The 24,023-nt window shown below is 36.1% G+C and overlaps 4 protein-coding genes across 5 annotated transcripts; 3 read left to right on the forward strand and 1 right to left on the reverse strand.

Moving 5' to 3' along the window:
• The first annotated feature begins 328 nt into the window (after nt 1-328).
• LOC141595302 (uncharacterized) lies at nt 329-5,976 on the forward strand. 2 transcript variants are annotated; one of them, XM_074415274.1, is made up of 8 exons: nt 329-528; nt 655-710; nt 2,227-2,370; nt 4,512-4,585; nt 4,723-4,777; nt 4,851-4,913; nt 5,047-5,174; nt 5,667-5,976. In XM_074415274.1, the coding sequence occupies exons 1-8, from the start codon at nt 483-485 to the stop codon at nt 5,743-5,745; spliced, it is 645 nt and encodes a 214-aa protein (XP_074271375.1). In that variant the 5' UTR covers nt 329-482; the 3' UTR covers nt 5,746-5,976. The 2 variants fall into 2 exon arrangements, with proteins under 2 accessions (XP_074271375.1, XP_074271371.1); XM_074415270.1 differs by having other exon boundaries at nt 394-528; nt 2,227-2,391.
• Nucleotides 5,977-6,407: 431 nt separating this feature from the next.
• On the forward strand, nt 6,408-7,704 carry LOC141595314 (light-harvesting complex-like protein OHP1, chloroplastic). Its single transcript, XM_074415280.1, has 3 exons — nt 6,408-6,654; nt 7,254-7,376; nt 7,476-7,704. The coding sequence occupies exons 1-3, from the start codon at nt 6,496-6,498 to the stop codon at nt 7,542-7,544; spliced, it is 351 nt and encodes a 116-aa protein (XP_074271381.1). The 5' UTR covers nt 6,408-6,495; the 3' UTR covers nt 7,545-7,704.
• A 2,277-nt stretch (nt 7,705-9,981) lies between these two features.
• Nucleotides 9,982-14,844, forward strand: LOC141595251 (uncharacterized). Its single transcript, XM_074415219.1, has 11 exons — nt 9,982-10,112; nt 10,728-10,933; nt 11,030-11,248; nt 11,325-11,806; nt 11,906-11,953; nt 12,421-12,595; nt 12,715-12,827; nt 12,913-13,009; nt 13,230-13,449; nt 13,563-13,716; nt 14,281-14,844. Exons 2-11 carry the CDS (start codon nt 10,762-10,764, stop codon nt 14,668-14,670), a joined length of 2,070 nt encoding a protein of 689 aa, XP_074271320.1. The 5' UTR covers nt 9,982-10,112; nt 10,728-10,761; the 3' UTR covers nt 14,671-14,844.
• A 503-nt stretch (nt 14,845-15,347) lies between these two features.
• LOC141595257 (uncharacterized) lies at nt 15,348-21,598 on the reverse strand. The gene is made up of 12 exons (XM_074415224.1): nt 21,245-21,598; nt 20,306-20,438; nt 20,142-20,215; nt 20,003-20,049; nt 19,622-19,775; nt 19,361-19,402; nt 19,074-19,278; nt 18,922-18,983; nt 18,726-18,826; nt 17,971-18,025; nt 17,795-17,863; nt 15,348-15,876 (listed from the first exon to the last, which is right to left on the reverse strand). Exons 1-12 carry the CDS (start codon nt 21,441-21,443, stop codon nt 15,698-15,700), a joined length of 1,320 nt encoding a protein of 439 aa, XP_074271325.1. The 5' UTR covers nt 21,444-21,598; the 3' UTR covers nt 15,348-15,697.
• Between the last annotated feature and the right edge of the window lie 2,425 nt (nt 21,599-24,023).

A 24,023-nucleotide genomic window follows, 5' to 3' on the forward strand; every position in this document is an offset into this window, starting at 1 on the left:
TCAATCCGAATGTTTATTATAATACACGGATTATTATCTATAAATAACTTGATAATAATTACCCGACAATGATCTGAACCTGAAAGATCTAGCGCGGCTTGATCTAAACCGAATTCTTACAAACTCGAAAATATCCGGACCTGGCCTAGTTGACCCGTTTGTTAGGTCTAACTATATGTAACCATGACTCCATAAGCACATAGTTCAACCGGTAAAGGAGTTATCTATTCTAGTTTAATAAGAGATATGTGATTCATGACCTAAGAATGCAGCCGTGATAAAACTCATGAATGAGAACTTTACCATCCGAATGATCTTTTACCGACTTGAATCCAAACACTACAATGTAGAAAACCGAATAATTCCGATCTATAACTACTTTTTGAGAGACAAGAAAATCAAAAACAGAATTAACAATCGTGCATATTCTCCCAGTTGCAAGCAACACAATCACTAATCTGAATCCCAATTATCTACAAAAAATGCCAGTTAGAGTTTGTGATACATCTCTACCTTCTCAACTCCCAGGTAATTAACTAATCCCCATCTCTCCTTTCCCCTAATTTCTCAATCATGATCACATAATCTGCTCAATTACTGTTAATTTGTTCAAAAGGGTTTCTTTTAATGCAATTTTTGGATCATTTAATGCAGGTTCTTGTTCTGGGCATACTTCTCCTGCACCCTGTACTTTATTGAGTGTTGGGCAGGTATTATTTTTTCGTGATTATCACTAATTTTGTGTTATTTGTTGTTAATTGTTATCATTTTGATTTGGGTTTTATTGATTGATTGATTTAGGCCTTGTTTGGTTACCCTTTAAATTCATGGGATTTTCAAAATCCCATGAATTACAATATTATAGACTTGTTTGGTTGCCAAAATCATGGGAAGTGGAACTTCCCATGGAACTTAAGTTCCTCCATTATGGAGGAAGTCACTTACCTAGCCCCCCCTAGGTAAGTGGCAATTCCCACATGAATTCATTGCCAATATGCCAACCAAACACTTTTTGTGCAATTCACATGAATTTTCATTTCATGTGAAATTGGAGTTCATGTGAATTTATCTTCCTTTATGGCAACCAAACAACCCCTTTAATGTTGTTATAATCATGGGGTTTGATTGCATTGGTAGCAATTTCATAATATGCATTATTTGAATTCGCAATTCGCTCAAAATAGGGAATTCTATATGCAAAGTATTACAAAAAAAAAAAAAAAACAATTCGCGAATTCTAATTACAATACACTTAGAAGAGTTCCTAATTACATTCTAAATTAGGATATTTTCGCACATATTTGCTTTTGAAAATAGATCGTCTTACCGTGTGAGACCGTCGTAAGACTATCTTATTGTAAAATTTGGGTAGCTGTTTATGACTATTAGTCGTTACTCAATGTTCCCAAAGGAAATGTCTAGAATTTTAAAGAGTAAAGACTAAAAGACTCCCTAAAATAGGTGAATTCATATTGAATTTTTAGTTTTTAATGCACGAATCGAACTTTTAGAATTCGCTGATTTTAATATATAATTCGCGAATTAGTGCGAATTAATTCGAAAACGTATTGCGAATTAATACGCGTGTATCAATTCGCAATTCGCACCCTAGGTGAGCGAATTAGGTAACCCTGATTCAGTCGTTGGAATGCTTGTGTTTAGGACGGATCCCTTCGAGTATTTCACGAGTTGGTTTTTAGTTAAACCGAAAATTGTAACTAAAAGAATTCATTTTTTTTCATTGCTTATGAGGGCAAAAGCACGTGTCAGTTCTCCTCGTGCAGCTTCTGCTTTTTACTAAGCTTTTGCAAGCCTTCATTATGAGTAGGGATAAAGTAAGGAGATTATGCTGCTCCTATAATGTTTTCTAACATTTTGTAAATTTTAAAAATAAAAGTCACTACTCGACTACTCGTACTTCGTTAACTCTTGCATCTTTAGCTCTCACAACCACCAGCTAACTCTAGCATCTTTATGGAATGGGAAGAAGCTAACTCGATGTGGGGCCCAATTTCTTTTCACATATTTACATCTTCTAAAACCTTAATCCAAAAAGAATTGTAGTGGATTCTGTTGAAGCGAGGGAATAAGAAATTATATGAAGTTGGGACATTGAATCACATCGAATCTCGAGTAATTACATAATGGTTTGTTGATTCCTAGTTTCCTACTGCTTCATTAATGGGATTTCAGTGTGTGACATGAATTTCTTTCTAACTTTCTTAGGCATTTTCGGGAACTCAAAATGTTTCAAGTGTGCAAAAGGATGAGGCATGGAGAGTTAATGTACGAATACAAGGGTGTGACCTAGAACATGGGTATTTATGCGGCACTATGGAGGCTCTTAATGTCCCAATGGCAGATACACCAGTAAGCCTCTTCTTTTCCATGGTAATTAATTTTTTTTTTTTCAAGAAAGGTAGTGGCTTTATTCATCATCCGCAAATGTGGAATAGAAACAATGCATTTTCTTACAAAAATTACACCACTAGGCAACAATCACATATTCAAGCAATTGACGACATCCTCCTATTGTCTCCACTAGCCCGGCTCATCATTCTCACATTAGCATTTACTTTAATCGAAGTAAATTCTTCAAACATCGCACTCAGCACCTAAAACAATTCTCTGATTCCGTGCCATATCATTTACTCTGTTACTGTTGGTGCAAATATCACCCATTTTGTCGTCCAGTGCATAAGATTAAGTGTGTATAGACCAAGCAAGTTGTCTTCTGAAGTTTCATCCCCTGCGTTGAATTCTTAACCAGTCTAGTTCCCTTCTCCAAATGATATACGGATTAAGTGAATTGGTAGGAGAAGAACAGATGGGCATGTGTTTTGGCTGCTTGTTTGCATAACATGCATCTATGATAATGTCTCTTTTACAGACTTTCTCAATCATTCCAAGAAAACCACAATGATGCAACAAAACTATGATTTAGCAGATTTGCAAAGTCTCAAATAATTTTGCTCCAGTTTACCTTGTTATGTTTTCAAATTTTACTTTTAAGGTATTCCGGACCCTTAAATTTTACTTCGGTTTTCAAATATGTATTCTTGATTTAAATTTTAAGTTTTTATAAAAGAAATCCGGACTTCGATTTTTTAAACCTATAAGTTTACCTTGAGGTCCTTGACTTTTGTATTATGTTTCACTCTCCCTTTTGTTTTTCATTTTTCCTTTTCTTTTTTGTTCGCATTTTGAGGTGTGCGTTCACCCATGCACGGTTCTTAATGATGATTCATGTCAGTCGACCCCAAATCATTTTGGGATTAAGGCTCTGTTGTTGTTGTAGTTGTTGTACCTTGTTATGTTTGCGTCTGAAGAATTCATCAACATTATGCAATTCGTTTATATCAGGGCATATGAGCCAATGGAATTCATTATTTCGTCTTTCACCTTGATGATGCCTCTCCAAGTTTCTGAGTCAACCCCTTTAGTTATCCCTTTGATCCGAATAGATGGACAGTTAGAATATACATTCATTAAACCACTGCGTAGAGATCGATATTTTTAGGGAAATGAAGTGTGCTAGAGTTTTTTAGGAACTAGTCCATTTTTTACTTCTTGGAAAAGGATTTTTAGAAATATAAATTGCCAGCTGAACTATGCATAGTCCGTTGAAAAGCAATGACACCCCGACTGATAATCAAGATGCAACTTCAGCTTTATAATACCCTGCTTTAGCCTATTAACTTATTAAAGTTTTGCCATTGCCATATTTGCAAGGAAATATGTTATTTGAGTATATATTTTTGTTATTAGTCGATGTTGACTCTCTTGTAATTACTTTCACACATGCATACTACCATTTGCTAATGTATCCAGGCTGTTCATATACAAATTTATTTTCCAAAAAGTAATGAGTAGTGTAGACTGTAGAGTATATTTCTTAAATATCAGCGATATGATAAAGTACCGGCTGGTGAGCTCAAATATCATGATTATTCAGGGATTATTATATGACACAACAGAGCATTTTCGTACTATTGTGAACGCCATTAGAATTATTTTTCATTGTTTTATTTATTGTTAAGCTTGTATGAGAAAGGATATGGTTAAGCGTTGAAACATTTTGAAATTTTCTTTTGTTTCATTTTCATTTTATGGATTTGGTGTAGATGGCCAAATTTTATCTATCTAGATTACATGGTAACCAGAATGGTGATACCGGTCATATTGGCAGTTGTTACGTGATGCATGCTGTTGCACTTTAAAATGTGGGCCAGATAAGTGGAACTTTCAGAACCTATAAGAAGTGGATTATCTTGGCCTAGGTATATTACCATGCCATTTGATAAGTAATGGATATGGAACAATGTCCGGGTACAGTTATTCTGAATAGCTCTTTGCTTTTAATCAGTTCTTCGTTAGGTTTCCTACTAGAGTTTTCGAGTAATTAGAAATATGACGCCTTATCTCAGACTCTCAGTTATATGTTTCATTTGTGTATCTGCTTTCCTTGATTGATATGTCATTTACTCATCTCGTGTGATGTCGTGTAATAGGTGGTGACGTTTTGGGAAGGGGAAATTGTTGATACCCTGAACTACACCTTCTACACCGGAAAATGGGAGGCCACGTAATCTCTTCTCTTCCTTTTGTTGCATAACTGAAAACAGCTCTTCTAAACCTTTATTCTTCTCCTCCCGTTGAGGGGGATTGTCTTCTGAAAGTGAGGGACTCTCTCATAGTCGTAATTTAATTTTTCTTTTGTAGGCCAGAAGACGATATTAGGCACTGGACGAAATTTCCATCTTTTTCACCTCTTCTGGTATGTAAATCCCAAAGTTTTACGTGAGCTTCCGCATGACAAATTCGCATAATTTGTTGTGATCTCTTATTAGAGTCAAGTGGAGATTGATGGCGGCAAGTCACTGGACTTGAGTAACTACCCTTACATATTTATGGTAAGTTCATGTATCGTAAATTCATATGAAATGATGTAATATGCTTCTCCTTTATCAAATTTGAACTAGCTATTTAGATAGTTGTACGCTAAATTGACATCAGAGCCTTGTTTTTTATACATTTGTGATGCAGAGATGGAAGGAGCAATATTTTGTAAACGTCGGTACAGACTGTGGCTTAACTATAGCTGGGTTTTATTACGTGTGCTTCTCTTGTAGTGATGGCTCCATCAATGGCTTCTATTATGATCCAAATAGCAGGTACTCCCTCTGTCCATGAATAAACCTTTCGGTTTTCTTTTTGCTTGTTGTCATTATGGTTTATGACTACTCAACCTGTATCTCCGCGTCTTACTGCGCTCCTTAATTCTGAACTTCTGGTATGAAAGAAACAAAGAAAGTTATCAACGGGCTCTGTGATTTTTAATCTGCCTTTGTAGCTTACACTTGAACTTTGTCCCACTATTTTCGGTTTGCTACATTTTAGACACATTTATGGGCTGTCCTGTCCATCAGATCCCTGCCTTAAAAAAGCGGGTGCAGACTATGTATTTCGGAGAATTATAGATATAGGGCAGGCCCACTATCCTATACGAAAACCGCTAACACACTTTTACATGAGCCATGGATTGCACATTGTGCCCTTGCCCGCATTTAATTTCCTTGGATGGCTGTGTAGCCGTAAGCCGTGTAGGTTGTATTGAACTTTGTATGTACATCTCTGATGAAACCTGGTTCCGACTTCACTTGCAGTCCGTTTCAGAAGCTTGAACTGAAAACGAGTAATGAAGGGAGGTCTGGTTTCAGCTTTTCAACGTATGAGTTGCAGTGATGGCTGACATGAGCTGCATGAAACTGACAGTTGATCAATCTAGTTGGTTATGTCCGGAAAACTCCAAATGCCACAAGTTCAGAAATTTACTAGAGCTTCAATTCCAAATCTGGTTGTGCATCCATGTCGAATCCTGTTGTACATCTACTGACATCGAGTAATTCTCGATGAAATGTTGAATAACATGAGTTTCATGCTCTTTATTAGTTCTCAAATTTTCCCTTGAATGTATTTCTTTTTATTGATTCTTTGATTAAGAAAAAACGAAAAGAAAAAAAAAAAAACTCGAAATAACAAATCTTGACCCGTAACCCTAAATGACTCGAACAGCTCACGAATTCTAAAGATAAGCAAAATGCGCATTATATGAAAAATCATTCTGCAACGCAACGTTAGACCTGTCAAATGGGTTGGGCGGTTGAATTACCGGTGCAAGTAAAATGCGGGTCAGGTCTGTTTTGAGTTTGTAAAATACTTTTGTTCAGGTAGGGTTTATACGGGTTTAGGGTCGTACTAGAAGATCGTCTATTTATTTGATCCGTTTTAAGTTTAAGACGATTACAACCATTGTAATCAAGAATGAAAAAAATCCAATAGTTTGGTGTATAACGTGGCATAACAAAATCCATAACAATGGATAAGATAAAACAAGGTGGACAACATCTTAAACATAAACTCCACATAATGTGACCATACTAACCAATAGTTTGAGTCAAAATTTTGCCTGAAAATTCGTCTGAAACAGAAAAAATGGCAGCAACAGTTGCATATTCTCCTGCAAATTTGGGGTTGAAGCATCATAACAAACATGAGCTTTCTACTTTAAGATATGGTCTTCTAAATAACAGAACTGCTCTTTCCTTAAAACGTGTTTCCTTCTCAGTACAAGCTGCCAAGCTCCCTCCTGGTGTATGTCTTTTGCCTCTCCACCTCTTCTCTACTTTCTTTTTATATCTTCTTGTTGTGTATGTTAAGACGGATGTATTCGTTTTAAACATAAAACGGGTTAAATAGGATAGACGAGAAAAGTAAACTGCCTAGGGAATCCAAGTAGGGTGTTGCATTGTTGCCTGACCTGTTTTAATTTTTTTTTTTTTTTTTTTTTTTTTTTTATGACGAGGGGGTTGAATCCGCCGGGCCCATGCATTCCCGCACCACCACATGGACCATGTAAGCCACCCCTTCGGGGGGCTGCAGTGGCCAAGTGATCATCGCCCCAGCTGGTAGTTGAACCCGGGGCCTCTCAACCCTGCATTTCTGCAAGTTTCAAGGTTTAACCCGGGTACCACTGGACTAACACCACTTGGTTACCTATTTTAATATTAAGATGGATATGTCCGTCTTAAGAGAGACCAACTACTGGTTGATTACCGGATTATTGTCAACTTGACCTGTTTTAATTTGAAGACGGATAAAATGTATGTTACTGTTATAACCCTGGACTAGACGCAAAACTATATGGGATAATAGATGCATATCGGCTAATAACATTATACACATACGAGCAGGTGGTGTTGCCGAAAGCAGAACCAAAGTTCAATGCCCCGTTCTTGGGATTTACAAAAACTGCTGAAGTCTGGAACTCAAGGGCATGCATGATTGGCCTGATTGGCACTTTCATTGTTGAACTGGTATGTAACCTGATCATCTTACCCGATTCGGCTTCCTGTAGCTCTTCTACTGTCACCAGTTGAAATGTAATGTAATGTAATGTAATGTGACTTTTGCAGATACTGAACAAGGGAATACTAGAGCTTATCGGCGTGGAAATTGGCAAAGGACTCGATATTCCTCTCTGAAATTTTTTACTTACGCGTACCAATGTATCAACTTAGACGGGTTAAATCCTACTGTAATGGAATGAATACAGACTACTGTTTATCATACTTTGTACAAGCGCTACTGTCAAACTATCAATCGTTCATCTATTCCATTTTAGATCGTCTTTGTTGTATTCAATACTTGGACACCATACATGCATTGCCTTACTTGCTGACTTCTTTAATACTAGCAAACTTTTATTTGATACAACAACTTAAAAAGTATCAAAACTATTTAGTTGACCTAAATTTTATGTCGAGATCATTGGACTAAGAAAACAAAAGAAAATCATCATGGAAGACGATGAATTCGATAGTGTCTTAAACTCAATTTTCAAGTAAATTTAAAAATGTGAATATCCGCAATTATTCGTATCCAAGTAATAGCCAATTATTTATATTCATTATTCAAGTAAATTTATATTCGATAGTGTCTTAAAACAGCATATTAACTAGTCAAACAAGTTAAAAGGTTTCAATATGCTAAAAATTTTCTACTGTTTACCAAACACTCTCCGACAAACGGAATGGAGTAATAGCCATTCTATAGTAGTAATTCGAGTAAAGCATAATAGAAGGACCTTAAATATGGCAAAAGATTGTTATAAGGACCTAAAATTTAAATATGAGGCTTTCAGGACCTATGTTGGTTTATGCCGTTAACTTCTATTCTTTCCGTTTAACAGTTTAACTTTACTAGCTTACTGATCTCCATCCTATCCTATTTCCATGCAAAGTGCAAGTTAAGGCCTAATGATTTTTTTTTCAGATTAAGAATGAAAACTTCAATAGTTAGTAAAATGAATTTTCTTAAGAATCAAACATTTTTTTACGATTTTAAAATCAATAATGATAGTAAAGATAATCCAATTTTTTTTTAAAAAAAGAGCAAGTTAAGGCCATTTTCTTTTAGACTTAGTTTCAATTTTTATACACAAATTGTTCTATAGGTCTGTCTTATATCATGAGACCAGCCCATAATCCAAAAGCCCAAACAATTAACTTATTACCCACCTTTTTAATCAAATAACCAAAAGTCACAAAAAAGTAGTTAATAAACTTGTAAAAAAAAATATTTTATTTTGAAAACCTAAAGTTTTATATTAATAACTTGTATATTTAAATATGTTAGTTTTTATCATAAAATGTCGTGTTGTTAAAATATAAATTAAATTAAATTTTAATCTTTGGGCTTCTCTCCTTTTGGGCCAGTCTTATACTATAGGACGGTCCTATAGGAGAGTTGCTGATTTTTATAAGTTTTGTTCAGATCGATTCAGTTCATATTAGTTCAATTATTTCTTTCTTACAATTTCAATTTAGTTCCGTTCAAATTAGTTTAGGCCAGTTCAATTAAGTTAGGTCCATTCAATTCAGTTTAAATAAGTTTAGTTCAATTCAAACAATTTCAATTCTAAAAAGCAGGGCCTAAGTCTCTTTAAAATTGTTTTACGAGAAAATCCCAAGACCCATACAAACTCAACCTATAAAGGTTAAAAACAAGTATTTTTCAAACCCAAAATATGCTCGACTCTTTTTTTACTCGAATCTAAAGTTACCAAACTCGTAACTGGCTCAACCGACTCGTTTGACATGTTTAGAGGGGGGAGGATAAATTTGATTTTGAATGGATCAATTGGGGTTCGTGTGATTTCACGTTTGGTTAGTGTTGAGCCGTTTAGGGCCATATACTGAGTACGTTATTTTGGCAAATTTTTGTTTTCATTATTTTGGTAAATTTTCGTTTCTAGTTCATTGATTCGTCTTGTTAAATTGTTTTTTCGTGATGGGAAATTTTTGCTAAACTTTAATGATCAACTAATCTTGTATAAGGCGGTTTAATATGCATAAAACGCAAAACAATTTTTGACCATATTAGCAGATATGCATTTTCGTATATTCGATATAGTTTATATAAAAACCGAATCGGATAGTATCAGCAAAATTTGATATTGGATATTTGGATATACTATTTCCTATACAGTTCTCATTTTTAAAAAATAAATATTTATAAAAATATGATTAAGAGTTAATATATCACCTTCTACAAAATAGTCTATCTAGTAATACACAAATTCTTGTTTGTGACGGCACATATCCGTCACAAGCTGAAGACGGATACCATTTTACCTCATAAAGTACCTACTTTTTCTCTCTCTGCAACACTATTCATGTGGTCCCCTTTCTCCACTAACCCATTTTGTTACCATTTTATCTCACAAAATATCCGCCATAAATGGTAACCCGTCACAAGGGAGACCAATTGCTAATAATATATGGGTCCTCTTTGATCCTTTTTGCTAGCCAAAGTTGTAGACTTCTAGCGTGGAACATTTTGAGCGTGATATTTTTAACAGAATTTTTGACGGACGTTATCTCAGGTCCTTAAAGCTCTCCAAAATTAATTGGAGTCCTTAAAGCTACTATATTGCATAGTTGAGGTCCTTCCTGTGTACCAAACACCCTATATGCTGTCATACTCAACCAAAATCGTAATTGAGTAATTTATCTTCGATGCTTGCTGATCTTATATCTTACTGTATAAAGGTTCGTTTAATTTAATAATGTATTTGTTCGTATTTTTACATTGAATTTATCTGCTGCTATTACATTATTCCCTGGGAAATTTGATTGACATCATTTTTTTGATGAATATGCTCATAACCTGTTCGATTAAATGCCTAAGCTAAAATTTCACATCTACTTTTTCTTTCTACCGTTTTTTGCGGATTTCTTCTTTAACTACCAAGTATATGTACTTATGGAGACGTAAGTGTTCGTCTAACAGATTTAAAATTACCTATATTACCATTACATTTGGGCGATAGTATTCATACAATTGTTTCAAACATGAGCTTCAAGTTATAATTGGATGAATTAATGATGGAAGTTGGAATTACATAGTTGTAGGAAATTTCGCTTTCAATGTGGTAATAAGTTATAATTGGATAAATTACTGATGGAAGTTGGAAATTTGATAGCACTATATATACTATCGTTCTCAATTTCTTGCCTTTACGATTTGGTTTTGTTTGATTGCGTCTCATCTTTTCTCTATGTATTAATGTATGGTACTATGGTAGATTACATTATAGGTGGTTGTTGTAGTTACAATTACAAACCTCTATTTTCTACTTAAACCTGCATTGCATTGTTTTCTAGGTTTAACAACATTATCCCTCCCTCCCTCCTAATTATGAACTTGTTTCGCCGAGTTAACCCAAATGGAACAAGGACCAAACTTGGGATGTTTTATATGCACAACAGAAGATTATCAGCAATACCGAAACATGACTCTGTTCTGCCTGTTCTCATTGTCGGTGCCGGTCCTGTTGGTTTACTTCTCTCTATACTTCTCACTAAATTAGGTACTACATTATCCTTCTTTTTTATTTGGCTTATTCACTCTTGCCATTTTACCGGCATAGCAATAAACTCGTAGTAATTGGCATATATCTTATCAGGTGTCAAATGTGCTGTCTTAGAGAAGAGCACGACCTTTTCTAGACATCCTCAAGCTCATTTCATCAACAATAGGTCCATGGAGGTATTTCGCAAGCTAGATGGTTTAGCCGATGAGATACAACAATTTCAACCTCCTGTCGACCTCTGGAGGAAGTTCATTTATTGTACATCACTCTCTGGTTCTATCCTTGGCTCAGTCGACCATATGCAACCGCAAGGTATCACATGCTCTTTCTAATTCCATTATATTTATTGGCTTTATTATATAAAAAGATCTGATATAATTCTATGCAGATTTCGAGCAAGTTGTCAGCCCAGTCAGTGTTGCTCACTTTTCTCAATACAAGTTGTCCGAGTGTCTGCTAAATAAACTTAAAACTCTTGACTTCAGATTTCATCAAGGCGACAAATTTGATAGACATGTTGAAGAGAGGGAGATTCTTATGGGACATGAGTGTTTGTCCTTTACCATGACCGAAAATTGTGTTAATGTCACTTGTTCTTTCCATAAGGATGGACATAAACTGGAAAGAGATATCCAGTGTGGTATTCTTGTTGGCACAGATGGTGCTGGAAGTACAGTGAGAAAGCTTGCTGGAATTGCGATGGAAGGTGAAAGAGACTTGCAAAAGTTGGTCAGTGTACATTTTGTAAGCCGAGACCTGGGGCGCTACTTACTTAAAGAAAGACCTGGCATGCTCTTTTTTATTTTCAATACTGAAGCAATAGGGGTTCTTGTTGCTCATGACCTTCAACATGGTGAATTTGTCTTGCAGGTATATTCAACTCAGATGATGCCATCATTTCTTTTCTGTATCTACTTTGTTTTTGAATGTCCCGTTGACTTCTTTATGATCACTTTTAATGGCCTTTAGGTACCATATTACCCTCCACAGCAGAAACTTGATGAATTTAAACCCAAGGTAATTCATTTGTTCATTGCTGTCACGATGTTATTCTGCTTAGATAAAAATCAAACTGTCAGTATCCATAAGAACAAGGATAAATGCATGTGAGATTATTGTTTTTCAGAACAAGGATAAATATCATGATGTTTCCACTTCCAATGGCACAAAAAGACTCACACTATTAACGGCTTTGGATTATGGTGAAACAAATAAAAACGGATCAGTAAACTCTCTATGCTTCTTGTGTAGATGCATTCTACGATGCAATTTTCATTATAGGTCATGTGGAAACAGCCTCTCTCGGTTTGGAACACGGGGTTAAGGCTATATTCACCCAATCCCTTTTAGCCTCCTCTTGGTGGAAGCCATTGAGGCACTGGGGTAATGTTCTTGTATTATGACGTGAGGAGCCTTTTTTCCCCCCTCACTTGCATTATTCCTCAAGTTTTGATAGATGTTTACATGTGTGCAATTTGCTTCAGATGTGTGAACAATTAATTTTTAAGTTAGTTGGTCATGAGCTTGAAGATATAACTGTAATTGATGTTAAGCCTTGGGTAATGCATGCTGAAGTAGCTGACAAGTTCTTGTCCTGTAACAACCAAATCATTCTAGCTGGCGATGCCGCTCATCGTTTCCCTCCAGCTGGCGGTTTTGGTAAGGCTGTTCTGCCAACATACTAAATTTCTTGAATCTAACAATGAAAAACTTAATGGCATTCTTCTGCTTGCTCAGTGTGATCTGCTGTTAAATACCTACCCATGTGATATGGACAGGAATGAACACTGGAATCCAGGATGCTCATAATCTTGCTTGGAAGCTAGCCGCTGTTGTCAATGGTATTGCTCCAGTCACACTTCTCAACACATATGAAACAGAACGACGGCCGGTATTGCATTATTCTGCTTTTTTTTTTTTCTTCTGTAACTTAATTCCACTCATATTAAGCTTTTAACTGTTTGCGTGCTGTCTAGATTGCCCTTTTTAACACAGCACTTAGTGTTCAGAATTTTAGAGCAGCCATGGAGGTTCCTGCTGCTCTTGGGCTTGACCCTACCATTGCAAATTCAGGTGCTCAATCAATCTACTGCTCTCTTTCCCTGCCTTTTTGCTGTAAAAGTATCTTGAAATACGGTTTTACCTAAGAAATTGTAATTGCATATTATTATAACCCAAGGTCACCAACTGCACTTGCATATGCTTGTAAACAATTCCGGCCTAGAAACATATGTAAACAAATGAATGATACAAAAGGAGTACAACTTGAGAAGACTCTTCTTTCTTTTGGCAGTCCACAAATTAGTTACTGATGGTCTTGGCTCTATCTTACCCTCTGGAGTTCAGAGAGTTGTTCTGGATGGAATATTCCGTATAGGGCGGGCACAGCTTTCAGAAACAGTTCTAAACGAAAGAAACCCGATTGGTTCATCAAGGCTTGCCAGATTGAAGCGTATATTTGAAGAAGGAAAAAGTCTCCAACTACAATTTCCAGCTGAAGATCTTGGTTTCAGGTAACTTAAATTCTCTTCCCTTTCCAGATATACAACCTCTTGCTACTTTGGTCATTTGTCAACCCTTTATATTTTGTATTTCTTTGTTAATAAAGGACTCTTTTATGTTGCAGGTATGTGGAAGGAGCTCTTGTATCTGACAGAACTGTCATTCATGACACTGAATATGTTCCCACTGGCCGACGAAGAGATTATGTTCCATCATCAGAACCAGGCTCACGGCTTCCCCACATGAAAATCAGATCATTATCAAATGGCTCTGACAAGGTAAGCTGGTTTAACAGGAGCTTGTGTTTTGTTTAAAAATAACTCTTTGTTGTTCAAAGCATGTTATTGAATATGAGTTGCCACAACATAGTGATTAGGAAGCTCGCGGCAACTGCATTTGTGGTGGAGATGAGTTTGTAACATCAATTTCGAGATCTACTCCGACACAGAGCAGATCCTCTGTCCCATTTTATGTCCCATTACTTCTCCTAATGACACATTAGCATTAGGAGATATAATATTACCATTTTTATTATTTCAAGTGTGATATGTCAAGATCTTAAGGGAATGGGACACAAGATGGGACATAAAAGTGGGACAAGTGATCTCTACTCCGACAGAAACATGTCAGGGTTGGGTCATTTTGGGTTTGGACCACTTTCGGTTAATGGCTATTAGTATTTTTGATTAGAATTACTCATTTTGAGTTAGGACTAATGCAGGCTCATGCAGGCCTACTTTGGAATTTGGATTGTCGTTTTTAAATTCTGAGTCTTGCTTTACTCGGGTCAATTCTGCATGTCTACTTTTGAGTTTGATTCGTGCTCTCCCGTCCTTTATAAGGTTATGTCGACACTGGACCTTGTGAAGGTAGACAAACTCGAATTTCTACTTATAATCGCACCAGTCAAGTCATCTTATGATTTGGGTCACACCACATTAGAGGTGGCCAAGAAATTCAACGCTCTTGTGAAGGTTTGTGTAATCTGGCCGGAGAAGTCAGCTAATGGAGTGAATGAAACACCGTCCCTAGCTGGCTCTTTCACAAATGTTGTCGAGGTGAAGAGTTCCCGAGAATTACCATCATGGTGGGATGTGTGCCAGATGAATGACCACGGTGCCATTCTTGTCCGGCCTGATGAGCATATTGCTTGGCGTGCAAGATCGGTTATCAGTGACCCCATGACTGAGATGGAAAGAGTTCTCACTATTGTGTTGGGAAACAAGACATAATATAGCAAGTTAAAAAAATACTATTGTGATTTGATGTCTTAAGTTGCTCTATGAATACATTAGTCAGATAAACAAAATAAAATAAAATTCCATACATAGTTTGTTGAACATCTCTTTGTTATATGTAAAGTTACAACTAATGTAGGTCTAGTGGACTGTTTATTTGGGATTTTAGTGACTGTTTATTTGGGATTTTAGTCTGAGTTGGATGCCAGTAACATAGGTTTTCGTAATGGTTGCTTTGCTTATGCTCCACGATTAGCGGTCTAAATCGAGTAATTACTTTGTTTATGCGCAACGATTCTTGCTGAATATGGCACATATTGAGGTGAGTTTCAACCGTCGTTAATTCGTACTTTTACATAGATTTCTGTGCTGGAATTACATAGTTCTAGGAAATTTCGCTTTCAATGTGGCAACAAGTTATAATTGGATGAATTACTGATGGAAGTTGGAAATTTGATAGCACTATATACTATCGTGGTCAATTTCTTGCCTTTACGATTTGGTTTTGTTTAATTGCTTACTGAAATGACGCTATATATTGTCGGAACATATTTTGACAAGATGGCGTGTTTCATTCCTACAAACTACTGATGGGTTTTGGAAATTGAGCTGAGATAGCATAAGAAAATAAGAATTTGATCTCATACCATTAGTTAAATACAGAAAATATGAAATGGAGGCGAGTACTATCTGTATTATCGTCCGAACGCTAAAGTTATCAGTTTTCACCAACATGAACTTGGTGATTTCCATAGAATGATAGAATACAAACTCCTGGAAAGTATGACATATCAGTATATCACCAGTGCCATCCTCAACTGCACAAATTATCGGGTGAAGTTATCTTAATCTAATCCTCGCAGTTTGCACTTGTTCTTCCGAGATTTGAGTTTGAGAAGACGCTCATCTACTCGACATTCGTACAGCATCATTGAATGACACAATTGCAGGAAGCTTAGTTTGTACAGTATCATTTTCATTACAAGTGTAAACTGTGCACCGCAGACCAGAAATCCAGGATTTAGAGGGCCCTACAAATTCGAGTATCAACCACCGGGACTTTGCAAGGAGACTCGGATACATCCAATGCTTCCGCCAGCGATAAACGTCGGTTTCTCCATGCGAACTCTGCCCATTTCTTCATTCTGTCACCCTCAGTCTTTCTGTTCTCTTGGACACAAAGTACTTCCGCATACCCACCTGCATCAGCAAGAAAGATTTTTAAATGAGGAAGAACATATGGCTACATAAATCCCATGCAAATCCAGCAACATCCCCTAAGAATCCAATTTCAAATTAGCATTATTGGTCTAAATATTTATAAAAATAGTGTAAACATAGGATCAAATTTGAGAAATACTCAAAAGTCAAAACCGCTATTTCTTGTGGTGCTTTTTGAAAAACTAAAAAATCATCCCCAAAGGCAGTTTACCAATACACAACTTGTATTTGGCATGCGTACTTATTTCATAATTTTTCAGCTAGCATAGTACGTCGAAGCTTAAAACTGCATAGAGCTGCCACACGCAGTGGCAGATTTGTGCCTTTCCTAGTTTCTGAACATCCAATAGCCCTTTTCGACAAATAGATTTTGTTTTGGCCCATATTTAAGCCTTGAAGTCTTAAACACCACTTGGAAAGAGTTTCTTCATAACCTTTGACCTAACGTCCTACCACGCGAAACATGCAAAAATAATTGATACTATCACTGAACGAAATAAAGATTACATTACGAACAAAACAATAGCACAAGTAAATAAGTCATGCAAATACGCTCCTGCATGAGTATTAAAAAAAAAAGTAGGGATATTCTATATGGTAGTAATGGTACCATTATGTTTTTCCAAATTCTACATGGTACCCTTCTTTTTTCAATAACATCAATTATGCCCATGAAGTTTTTACTTATTATACACCGTAACCTAAGTTGCAATTTCCATTAAGTTTTCCGTTAAAAGTTTGTTTTAACTTATATTATTTTATCTTGTTCATCCAACAATCTTCATCTTCTTTACCCATCTACCTTCATCTTCTTCACCCATATCTTTATTTCTTTGTTCATATTTTCATATTATTTTTCCATATATTTTATATTTCTCAGGTTCTTCAACAATTATTCAATTTCTTCCTCCCATATTATCTCTTGCCTTCTCTATCTTTTAATTACTACGACTCTACGAGTATCAAGTAAAAAAAGTGTAATCAGATCTTGCTTGATTCGTTTGTTAAACCTTGCACAACTGGATATCCACATTTAACCTTACTAATTCCCCATTTAGCTAATCTCTAATCTTCCCTAAAATTCCCTAATTTACCTCCAAATGTCATATTATGCTTCATGAATTTTTATTTTTATTTTTGACAAGGTAAGGAAACTAGATTGATTGAAATCAACCTATATCATCCGCAAGGATGAGAACGGTAAACGCAAAAAAAAAAAAAAAAAAATTCAAATTATGCTTCACGAATTTATTAAACTACAACATTAAAATTACCAGAAAAGAGATTTAGCTTAGTAGAAATTCTCTAGTTTCTTCTTGAATTTCGTTTATAAATAAGAAATTAAGTGAAATTATGATTTTACATTTTTAGGGTTTAGAAAAGATGAAGGATTATGTGAGAAGTGAGAAATGAAACTGGATTATGGTTGGATATGAGAAAAATACATATATGGATGGAAAATGTGAGGGAAAATAAATAAATAAAGATATAGGTAAAGAAAATGAAAATTGATGAATGTGGAAGATGACGATTGATGGCTAAACCAGATGGAGTGAATGAAAATTTAACACTAACAGAAAACTTAAAGGAAAATACAATTTAGGTTACGGTGTAGTATAAGTAAGAGATTTCAGGGGCACCACAAATGATTTTCAAAAAGACGGGTACCACATAGAAACCGAAAAAACACAGGGGAACTATGTAGAATTTCCCAAAAAAAGTACTACTAATTTCTGATGGAGTTTAGTGAACATATTTGCAGCTAATTGCAGGCGAAGCCAAGTTTTATGAGTAATCGGTAAGTAGTGTGCCTTGAGAAATGAAAAGTAAGGTTGAAAAGTACAAGGGAAATCATATACAATTATACATCACTGATTCATAGTGCAATGAAGCTTACCTCTTGCAAGGGCAACAATGTCCTTTTTCTCAATGTCTTCTTGCAAGTGCACCAAATTCCCGCTTTCATCTTGCACATTTAAGAACCAACAATGTTAGATTATTCATTCATAGACAAATTGTTCTACAAGAAAATTTATTCAGACAAAAAAATCATAAAAGTACTGCTCGTAAAACCTTTGTTCTCTAATGCAGGAGCCTTCAGCAAATCAATCGCCTTTCTATACAGACCCTGCAAACAAAAAACTAAACAACTGAAAAAACCTTACGGAAATCCAGAAATGTGACCGGTGTACCATTCTAATGGCTGATATTGGAGCACACATACAAAAGTGAACGGCAACAAAACATACAGATAATCAAATGTATAGCATTAAATATTTTGTGATTTTGTCCTTGCAGTAAGCAACCGACAATACAGCAGGTCACGTAATATTACCATGAAGAGAATTGACATAGACAAAATGGAAATCAATTTAGTTAGGAAATAAAAAGCCGGCAACAACAAAGCATCAATCCAAGATAACTGGGGGTCGCATGGACAATGTGCAGAAACCATCCCTGAAAGAGGTAAAGAAAATAGAGAAGGGAAAAAACAGGGAAGCCTAGAAAATGAAGAAAGGAACAGATAGCCGTGGTATTGACACTGCACTACATTTGTCACCACTACACTACACTCTGACATTTCATTTTATACCAAAAATTAAAAAAGAAAGTCTTACAAACAAGACTCAAGTTTGGCACTTGCATTTTAGTCGAGTAAACATAGACAAAGAAAAAGGACGGCAACAGCAAATAGAAGCTAAGTGAACAATAGAAGCAAATAGAAAAAAGAAACAAGAGGAAATAAGAAGACAAGGAAAGAGAAGGGCAGCAAAGCTAACTAGAGGAGTAGAAAGGTTTCGCAGATCAACAATGGCCTGCCATCTAACCTCTTGAATTAAAAGGGAGCTTGAGCGTTCAGCAGTTGCTTTATGTCGAAACATGAGAGCTATGCAAGTCAAGATAGTCCCAACTTTTGGATGATGTGTACCTGCACCAGATCAAACAGGGTGAACATTGCTAATCTTAAGATGGGATTCTCACAGACTCAGAGAGCGGAACTGGAAAGTATATGAATTATGTTACCAAAATTTGCTTCGGCTTTCTTTAATGCTCGAGTAAGTATTTCCTCTGCCTCCTCGAAATTCCTGAAAGGGAATAATCATATCAGCTGAAAAATAAAACTCTTAAACAACAAGAGGAAAAAAAATAACAAAGATAATTTGATCGTTTTTTACCCCAAATGTGACTCGAGCTGGCCCAAAGCACAGGTAGCTGCCAAAAGGACTTCTTCTGACGCCATGTTACATGCACCCAAAAGATATGGATCGCTAAAATCCTTCTTTTCGGATGATTCGTTGATGGCCTTTTTATACAACTCCTTTGCTGCATCAAAGTCACGCTTGGCATGCAAAAACTCACCATATGATAAGGTCGCGTTGCCTAACAGTTATCATAATTCATTAACAAGGAGTAGTATATTAAAAATGCACTAGCATAGAAGAGACGATCAAACGAAACTTACCAATACAACCCTCATCTTGGCACCCTTCAAAACAGGCCTTGGCTAAACCAAAGAAAGATAGTCAGTTGGAAGAAACTTCCAACAACAACAACATTACCCCAGTGCCTCAATGGCTCCCGCAAATTGCGGGGTAAGGGGGGGTCGGATGTACGCAACCTTACCCTTGTGTTAGAAACACAAAGAGGCTGTTTCTGAATTACCCAAGAAACTTCCATTAAGAAAAAAAAAATAACGAAAGATAACAAAACAGTAAGCTATTACCCGATTCCATATCGCCTTGAACAAGCTCAACCAATCCTTTAATAGCTTTAGATCGAGCATTAAAGACTTTATATCCATATTCGTCACTATTCTCCAGGCTTTCTTTCTCCAAAAGGTTCACACACTTGTCTGCGAGCACTGATGAGGTGTCGTCCTATATAAGAGAGGACAATCTAAAGTCAGCCAACTTAGAGCTAAACTAAAATCAAGTTTGATTCAGAAAGTATTTTCAGTGAGGTGACTAAAATCTAATTACATATACGTATCGCCATTATTATATGCAGCTACAGTTGATTCAAACACCAGAAATTGAGTTATGGCATCTGAAAATGGTTAACTAATTACGATACTAAAAGAATAAGCGGGCTTCAGAGAACATACCAGCCCAAGTTCTAAATTAAGCCCAACAAGCGCTTCCATTGCAGCAACTGTTCCATCATTAGATTTTAAAATTAAATCCCAAACCAAGTGATAACATATCCCTATAACACTGACTTACGCCATAACATTTTTTTCTTACCTCTTACACCTAGTGTTGAGCTCGTTAAATCTTGTATCAAAAGCAATGCCCGCATTGCTTCGTCAATATTACCTCTGAATGAAAAAAGGGGGGTCAGCATAACTATTAGCGTTGAACATATTGTTATTCCAGATGACAAACGATGACGGGCCGATTGTACAGACCTTTCCATCAATAAGGTAGAAATGGCAAGTAAAACCATTCCTTTTGAATTCTCAATCGTGGCATCAGATCCTTCTTGTGATTGAGAAGACAGCCCTTGCTCTAGCACCAGTAAAGCTTGTGTGTACGATTCATCTGCCAAACCCAAATGTCGACGAAAGAAACTAATTATTCTCAACAGAAACAAAGTCACAAGCTTTAAGTAATTGATATGTCCCCATCAAAATCAATACACAATACCGCGAAGCAAAAATATTCCTCCATCAACCTTAGCAAATGTTTAGCTAAATAGGAATCAGATACTCTAAAGTTTATACCTAACTAAGCAATAATTTGGTGAATTCCACAACTCGTCACTAAACAACGACAACACAAGAGCCTTAATCCCAAGATAATTTGGGGCCGGTTGACATAAATATCATTTGAACTATCGACGATTGTCAATTCTTCATTGATTGACTAAAGAAGTAAAATTACAAACTCAACAAAACTCAATTTGTGATACAGCTCGTTGACTCCCGCAAAACAATCCCAACAAACAGTGACGAAACCAGGATTTGAATCCAAGTTAAACTAGTAATGCCTATAAGGTAAACTAGAAAAAAGATCGAAACTTTAACTAAAAATTTCAATTTATGTTCGTCGAGGACAACCGCCCTGCTAGTCCCCTAATTCCGCCACCGCCAATATATATACATATCTCGCCAAAATCAAACAATAAGCAATTAACCATAATCCCACAAATACCCAAAACTACAAAATCAGCTACAATTGAACATTATAAGCAATTTCAGACTTTTACTTAAAAATTTCGACTTTTTACCTTTGAATCTTTGATTATAATACCCTTGCACAGAATAAAAATAAACAAATGAACAGGAAGGGAGGGAGTAGTAAATTATCGCCGCTAAATAAACCCAAAAAGAGAAAGAATTCAATACCAGTTCTCTGTGATCGAGCAAGGTCAAGAGCGTAATTGATCCTCTGAAGAGCAACTGGGTTAGCATTGGGTACATGGTGTTCGCAATAAGAACGCGTTAATGATGATTGTAATGGTCGGATACTACGCCGTAAAACGCCGTTGACGGTGGTTTTGACGGCGGTGGTAGGATGGAGACGGCGTAGTGCTGTACGAAGCATTTTGAATTGGAGATTTTATTGTACGGAAGATGGAGATGGAGATGGAGATGAAGATTCTGGTGATTTTCTGGGAATTTGGTGACAGATGTTAAACCTCTGTTGAAATTGTTGGAAGGGAGTAGGAGGGTTTTACCAGTTAAGGACAAAGAAGAGATGATCGTAAGATACCCTTTTCACGAGTTTTACTAAGCCGAGTCGGTTTGGAATGTTTGGATGGGTAACATACTCGGATTAATTTGGGTCGGGTCACAACGGGTTATTTCGGGTTTCGAGTATGTTTTGGGTGTGTTGACCAGGTTAAATGGGTAGAGTTATTTTTGCGTTAATAATTATGATAGAAAAATTACGATTTGGATTATTACTATTTGTATTATAGTTTAGTTTCGATTATTGATTCTTTATTTTAACTAGAGATGGAGTAGGCACGCGGGTTGTTGGGCTTCAGCCCGGCACATCCGCACATGGTCCATTTTAGCATGACACGGCACGCCATGCCCGGGCTGAAGTTTGAGAAAAAAAATATTGTGCCTAGCCCATGCACGGCATGCCGTGGCACACTCGCAATACATAGAAATAAAACTAAACTGAAGGTAATGCTTGGGCAAGCCAAGTACGGAACACACGACACACTGTGGCCCGTGCCTGGGCCACCATTCCCATTTCACCGGCACGGCATGATACGAAGCCCATTTTCCGTGTCCGGGTCATGCCATTTTCTTCTCCTAGTACAGTGGACCGTCACGGGGATGACTAGGCACGACCCACTTCCATCTCTAATTTTAACGTAAATGATATTAAGTGTGATTTCAATTTAAATGCTCTAATTTTGGGATACTCCAATGAAGAAAATGGAAGACTTAATGAAGTTGAACTAAGAGTTAATTTGTGAAGAGATGAACTGAACTTGTTGTGTGGAAGCGTCGATACCTCTTGTAGGGCTCTTATTGCACCAGTGTCCACGGTTCATAATAGTACGACATTATCAGCTTTGGGGCAAACCCTCAACTCTTGGACCCCTTCCTAAAAGATCTACAATTATATTTCGTGGCGCTTATAAAGATGATCTTCCATCTTTACACCACTAATGTGGAACATGAACTTGCACCTAACAAAACTTAACTAAATGAAACTGAATTAAATTGAATTAAATAGGCCTGAATTGAAATTTAAGTCCAAAAAAACAGGGTTTAACTCTCGCAAAATGTATTCTACCTAGTGAGTTTGTACATGTGCACAAATTTTAAGGATGTTTAGCGAAACTAAAAAAAGAGGATTAAGCTTCATAGGTAAGAATAGTTTCTTACTTTTTTAAAGAAGGTTGACTATTGTCTACTTCTCTTTTGGAATCTAAACTTAAGAACATCGTGCACATTTTAACTTGCTTAAATATAAAACTCCTATATTCTAGTGTAAACAAACAAGCAAGCAAACCGTTGATATCGTAGCCTCCTCCGAAGCTTCAGAAAGCAGCCAAATACATGCCACAAATCATTTTTTAAACATGGGAAGGTAGGTCTTAATGGGTTAACACTAATGTTGTACGGAGTATTAAGTATGAACTATGACCAAAAAACTAATGTTGTATGTACAAGTCAAAAAAAACCAGATTACCTAATATATCATGGCACGAGATATTATTATCCTAAATTTGATATAAGAAATACAGTATGAATTTCCGGTGTATGTCAACGGTTAGAATGAGAACCGGTAATCAACCGATTTTAAAGATATATTTGTATGTGAGTATTAATATCCTAAAACTGATCGTCAAGAGTTTTAGGGATATAGGATATCTAATTTTCGGTGTTTATAAGACGAAAAAGTGAGAACTAATAATTAATGTTGCCCACAATCAATGAGAAACTTTGTAAAGAAGAATGAGGGGGGATAGCTTGTTCTCGATGACCTGCACAGAGAAACCAAATGAAAATATAGACCGCACGAACACATGAAAAAGTCGTTGTGGACAAATTGCAGTATACAAAGCACAATACCGATAAGAAAGAAGCCGACCTGCCCAGCCACCCGATTGGACATGACACACGTCTGAATCTAGACTCTTTTCTCTATTACTCATCTCCTAATCCTACTATAGATCAAAATACAGGATAAATTAACAAAAAAAAGTTATTTTATACATTATCAAAACCTAAAAAAAACACATGTAACCCCTAAACTATCCTTACTTTTTAATTTAAGAGATTTTAATCTAAGAAAACTTGCTATTTTCTAAAATTAGAGACCCGCCCCTTCATTGAGCGACCTTGTACGAAAATCACTAAAAAAACCAATCAACTTTACTCATCTCTAGATATCAGAAACTTTAAAAAAATAAAACTGGATAATAACCACTCATTATGTACTACTTCCTCCATACCATTCAATTCTATATGTGAGAATCTTCGATACAACTTCTAATATGAAGTATCATAAAGAATAGTCATGTGTGATCTTGTTTAAATTGTCTTAACAATAAATTATTGTGAATATCAAATTTTTAATTAATATGTAACTAAAGATATGAACAAAAAAACGAGCATTCATGTACTTGTAAAAAGCAAATATATAGAATAAAATTGA

Source organism: Silene latifolia, chromosome 1 (assembly GCF_048544455.1).
Source record: "Silene latifolia isolate original U9 population chromosome 1, ASM4854445v1, whole genome shotgun sequence".
Taxonomy (NCBI): domain Eukaryota; kingdom Viridiplantae; phylum Streptophyta; class Magnoliopsida; order Caryophyllales; family Caryophyllaceae; genus Silene; species Silene latifolia.

Excerpts from the sequence above, each read along its gene's own strand:
- LOC141595302 (XM_074415270.1), top strand. The coding sequence starts at position 483 with ATGCCAGTTAGAGTTTGTGATACATCTCTACCTTCTCAACTCCCAG. Across the intron at positions 4,586-4,722 it reads ACCGGAAAATGGGAGGCCAC|GCCAGAAGACGATATTAGGC; the intron begins GTAATCTCTTCT and ends TTTCTTTTGTAG. Across the intron at positions 4,914-5,046 it reads ACTACCCTTACATATTTATG|AGATGGAAGGAGCAATATTT; the intron begins GTAAGTTCATGT and ends TTTGTGATGCAG.
- LOC141595251 (XM_074415219.1), top strand. The coding sequence starts at position 10,762 with ATGAACTTGTTTCGCCGAGTTAACCCAAATGGAACAAGGACCAAACTT. Across the intron at positions 11,249-11,324 it reads CGACCATATGCAACCGCAAG|ATTTCGAGCAAGTTGTCAGC; the intron begins GTATCACATGCT and ends AATTCTATGCAG. Across the intron at positions 12,596-12,714 it reads CCCTCCAGCTGGCGGTTTTG|GAATGAACACTGGAATCCAG; the intron begins GTAAGGCTGTTC and ends TGATATGGACAG.
- LOC141595314 (XM_074415280.1), top strand. The coding sequence starts at position 6,496 with ATGGCAGCAACAGTTGCATATTCTCCTGCAAATTTGGGGTTGAAGCAT. Across the intron at positions 6,655-7,253 it reads CTGCCAAGCTCCCTCCTGGT|GTGGTGTTGCCGAAAGCAGA; the intron begins GTATGTCTTTTG and ends ACATACGAGCAG. Across the intron at positions 7,377-7,475 it reads GCACTTTCATTGTTGAACTG|ATACTGAACAAGGGAATACT; the intron begins GTATGTAACCTG and ends TGACTTTTGCAG.
- LOC141595257 (XM_074415224.1), bottom strand. The coding sequence starts at position 21,443 with ATGCTTCGTACAGCACTACGCCGTCTCCATCCTACCACCGCCGTCAAA. Across the intron at positions 19,403-19,621 it reads TCAAGGCGATATGGAATCGG|CCAAGGCCTGTTTTGAAGGG; the intron begins GTAATAGCTTAC and ends TCTTTGGTTTAG. Across the intron at positions 15,877-17,794 it reads CATTGTTGCCCTTGCAAGAG|GTGGGTATGCGGAAGTACTT; the intron begins GTAAGCTTCATT and ends TTGCTGATGCAG.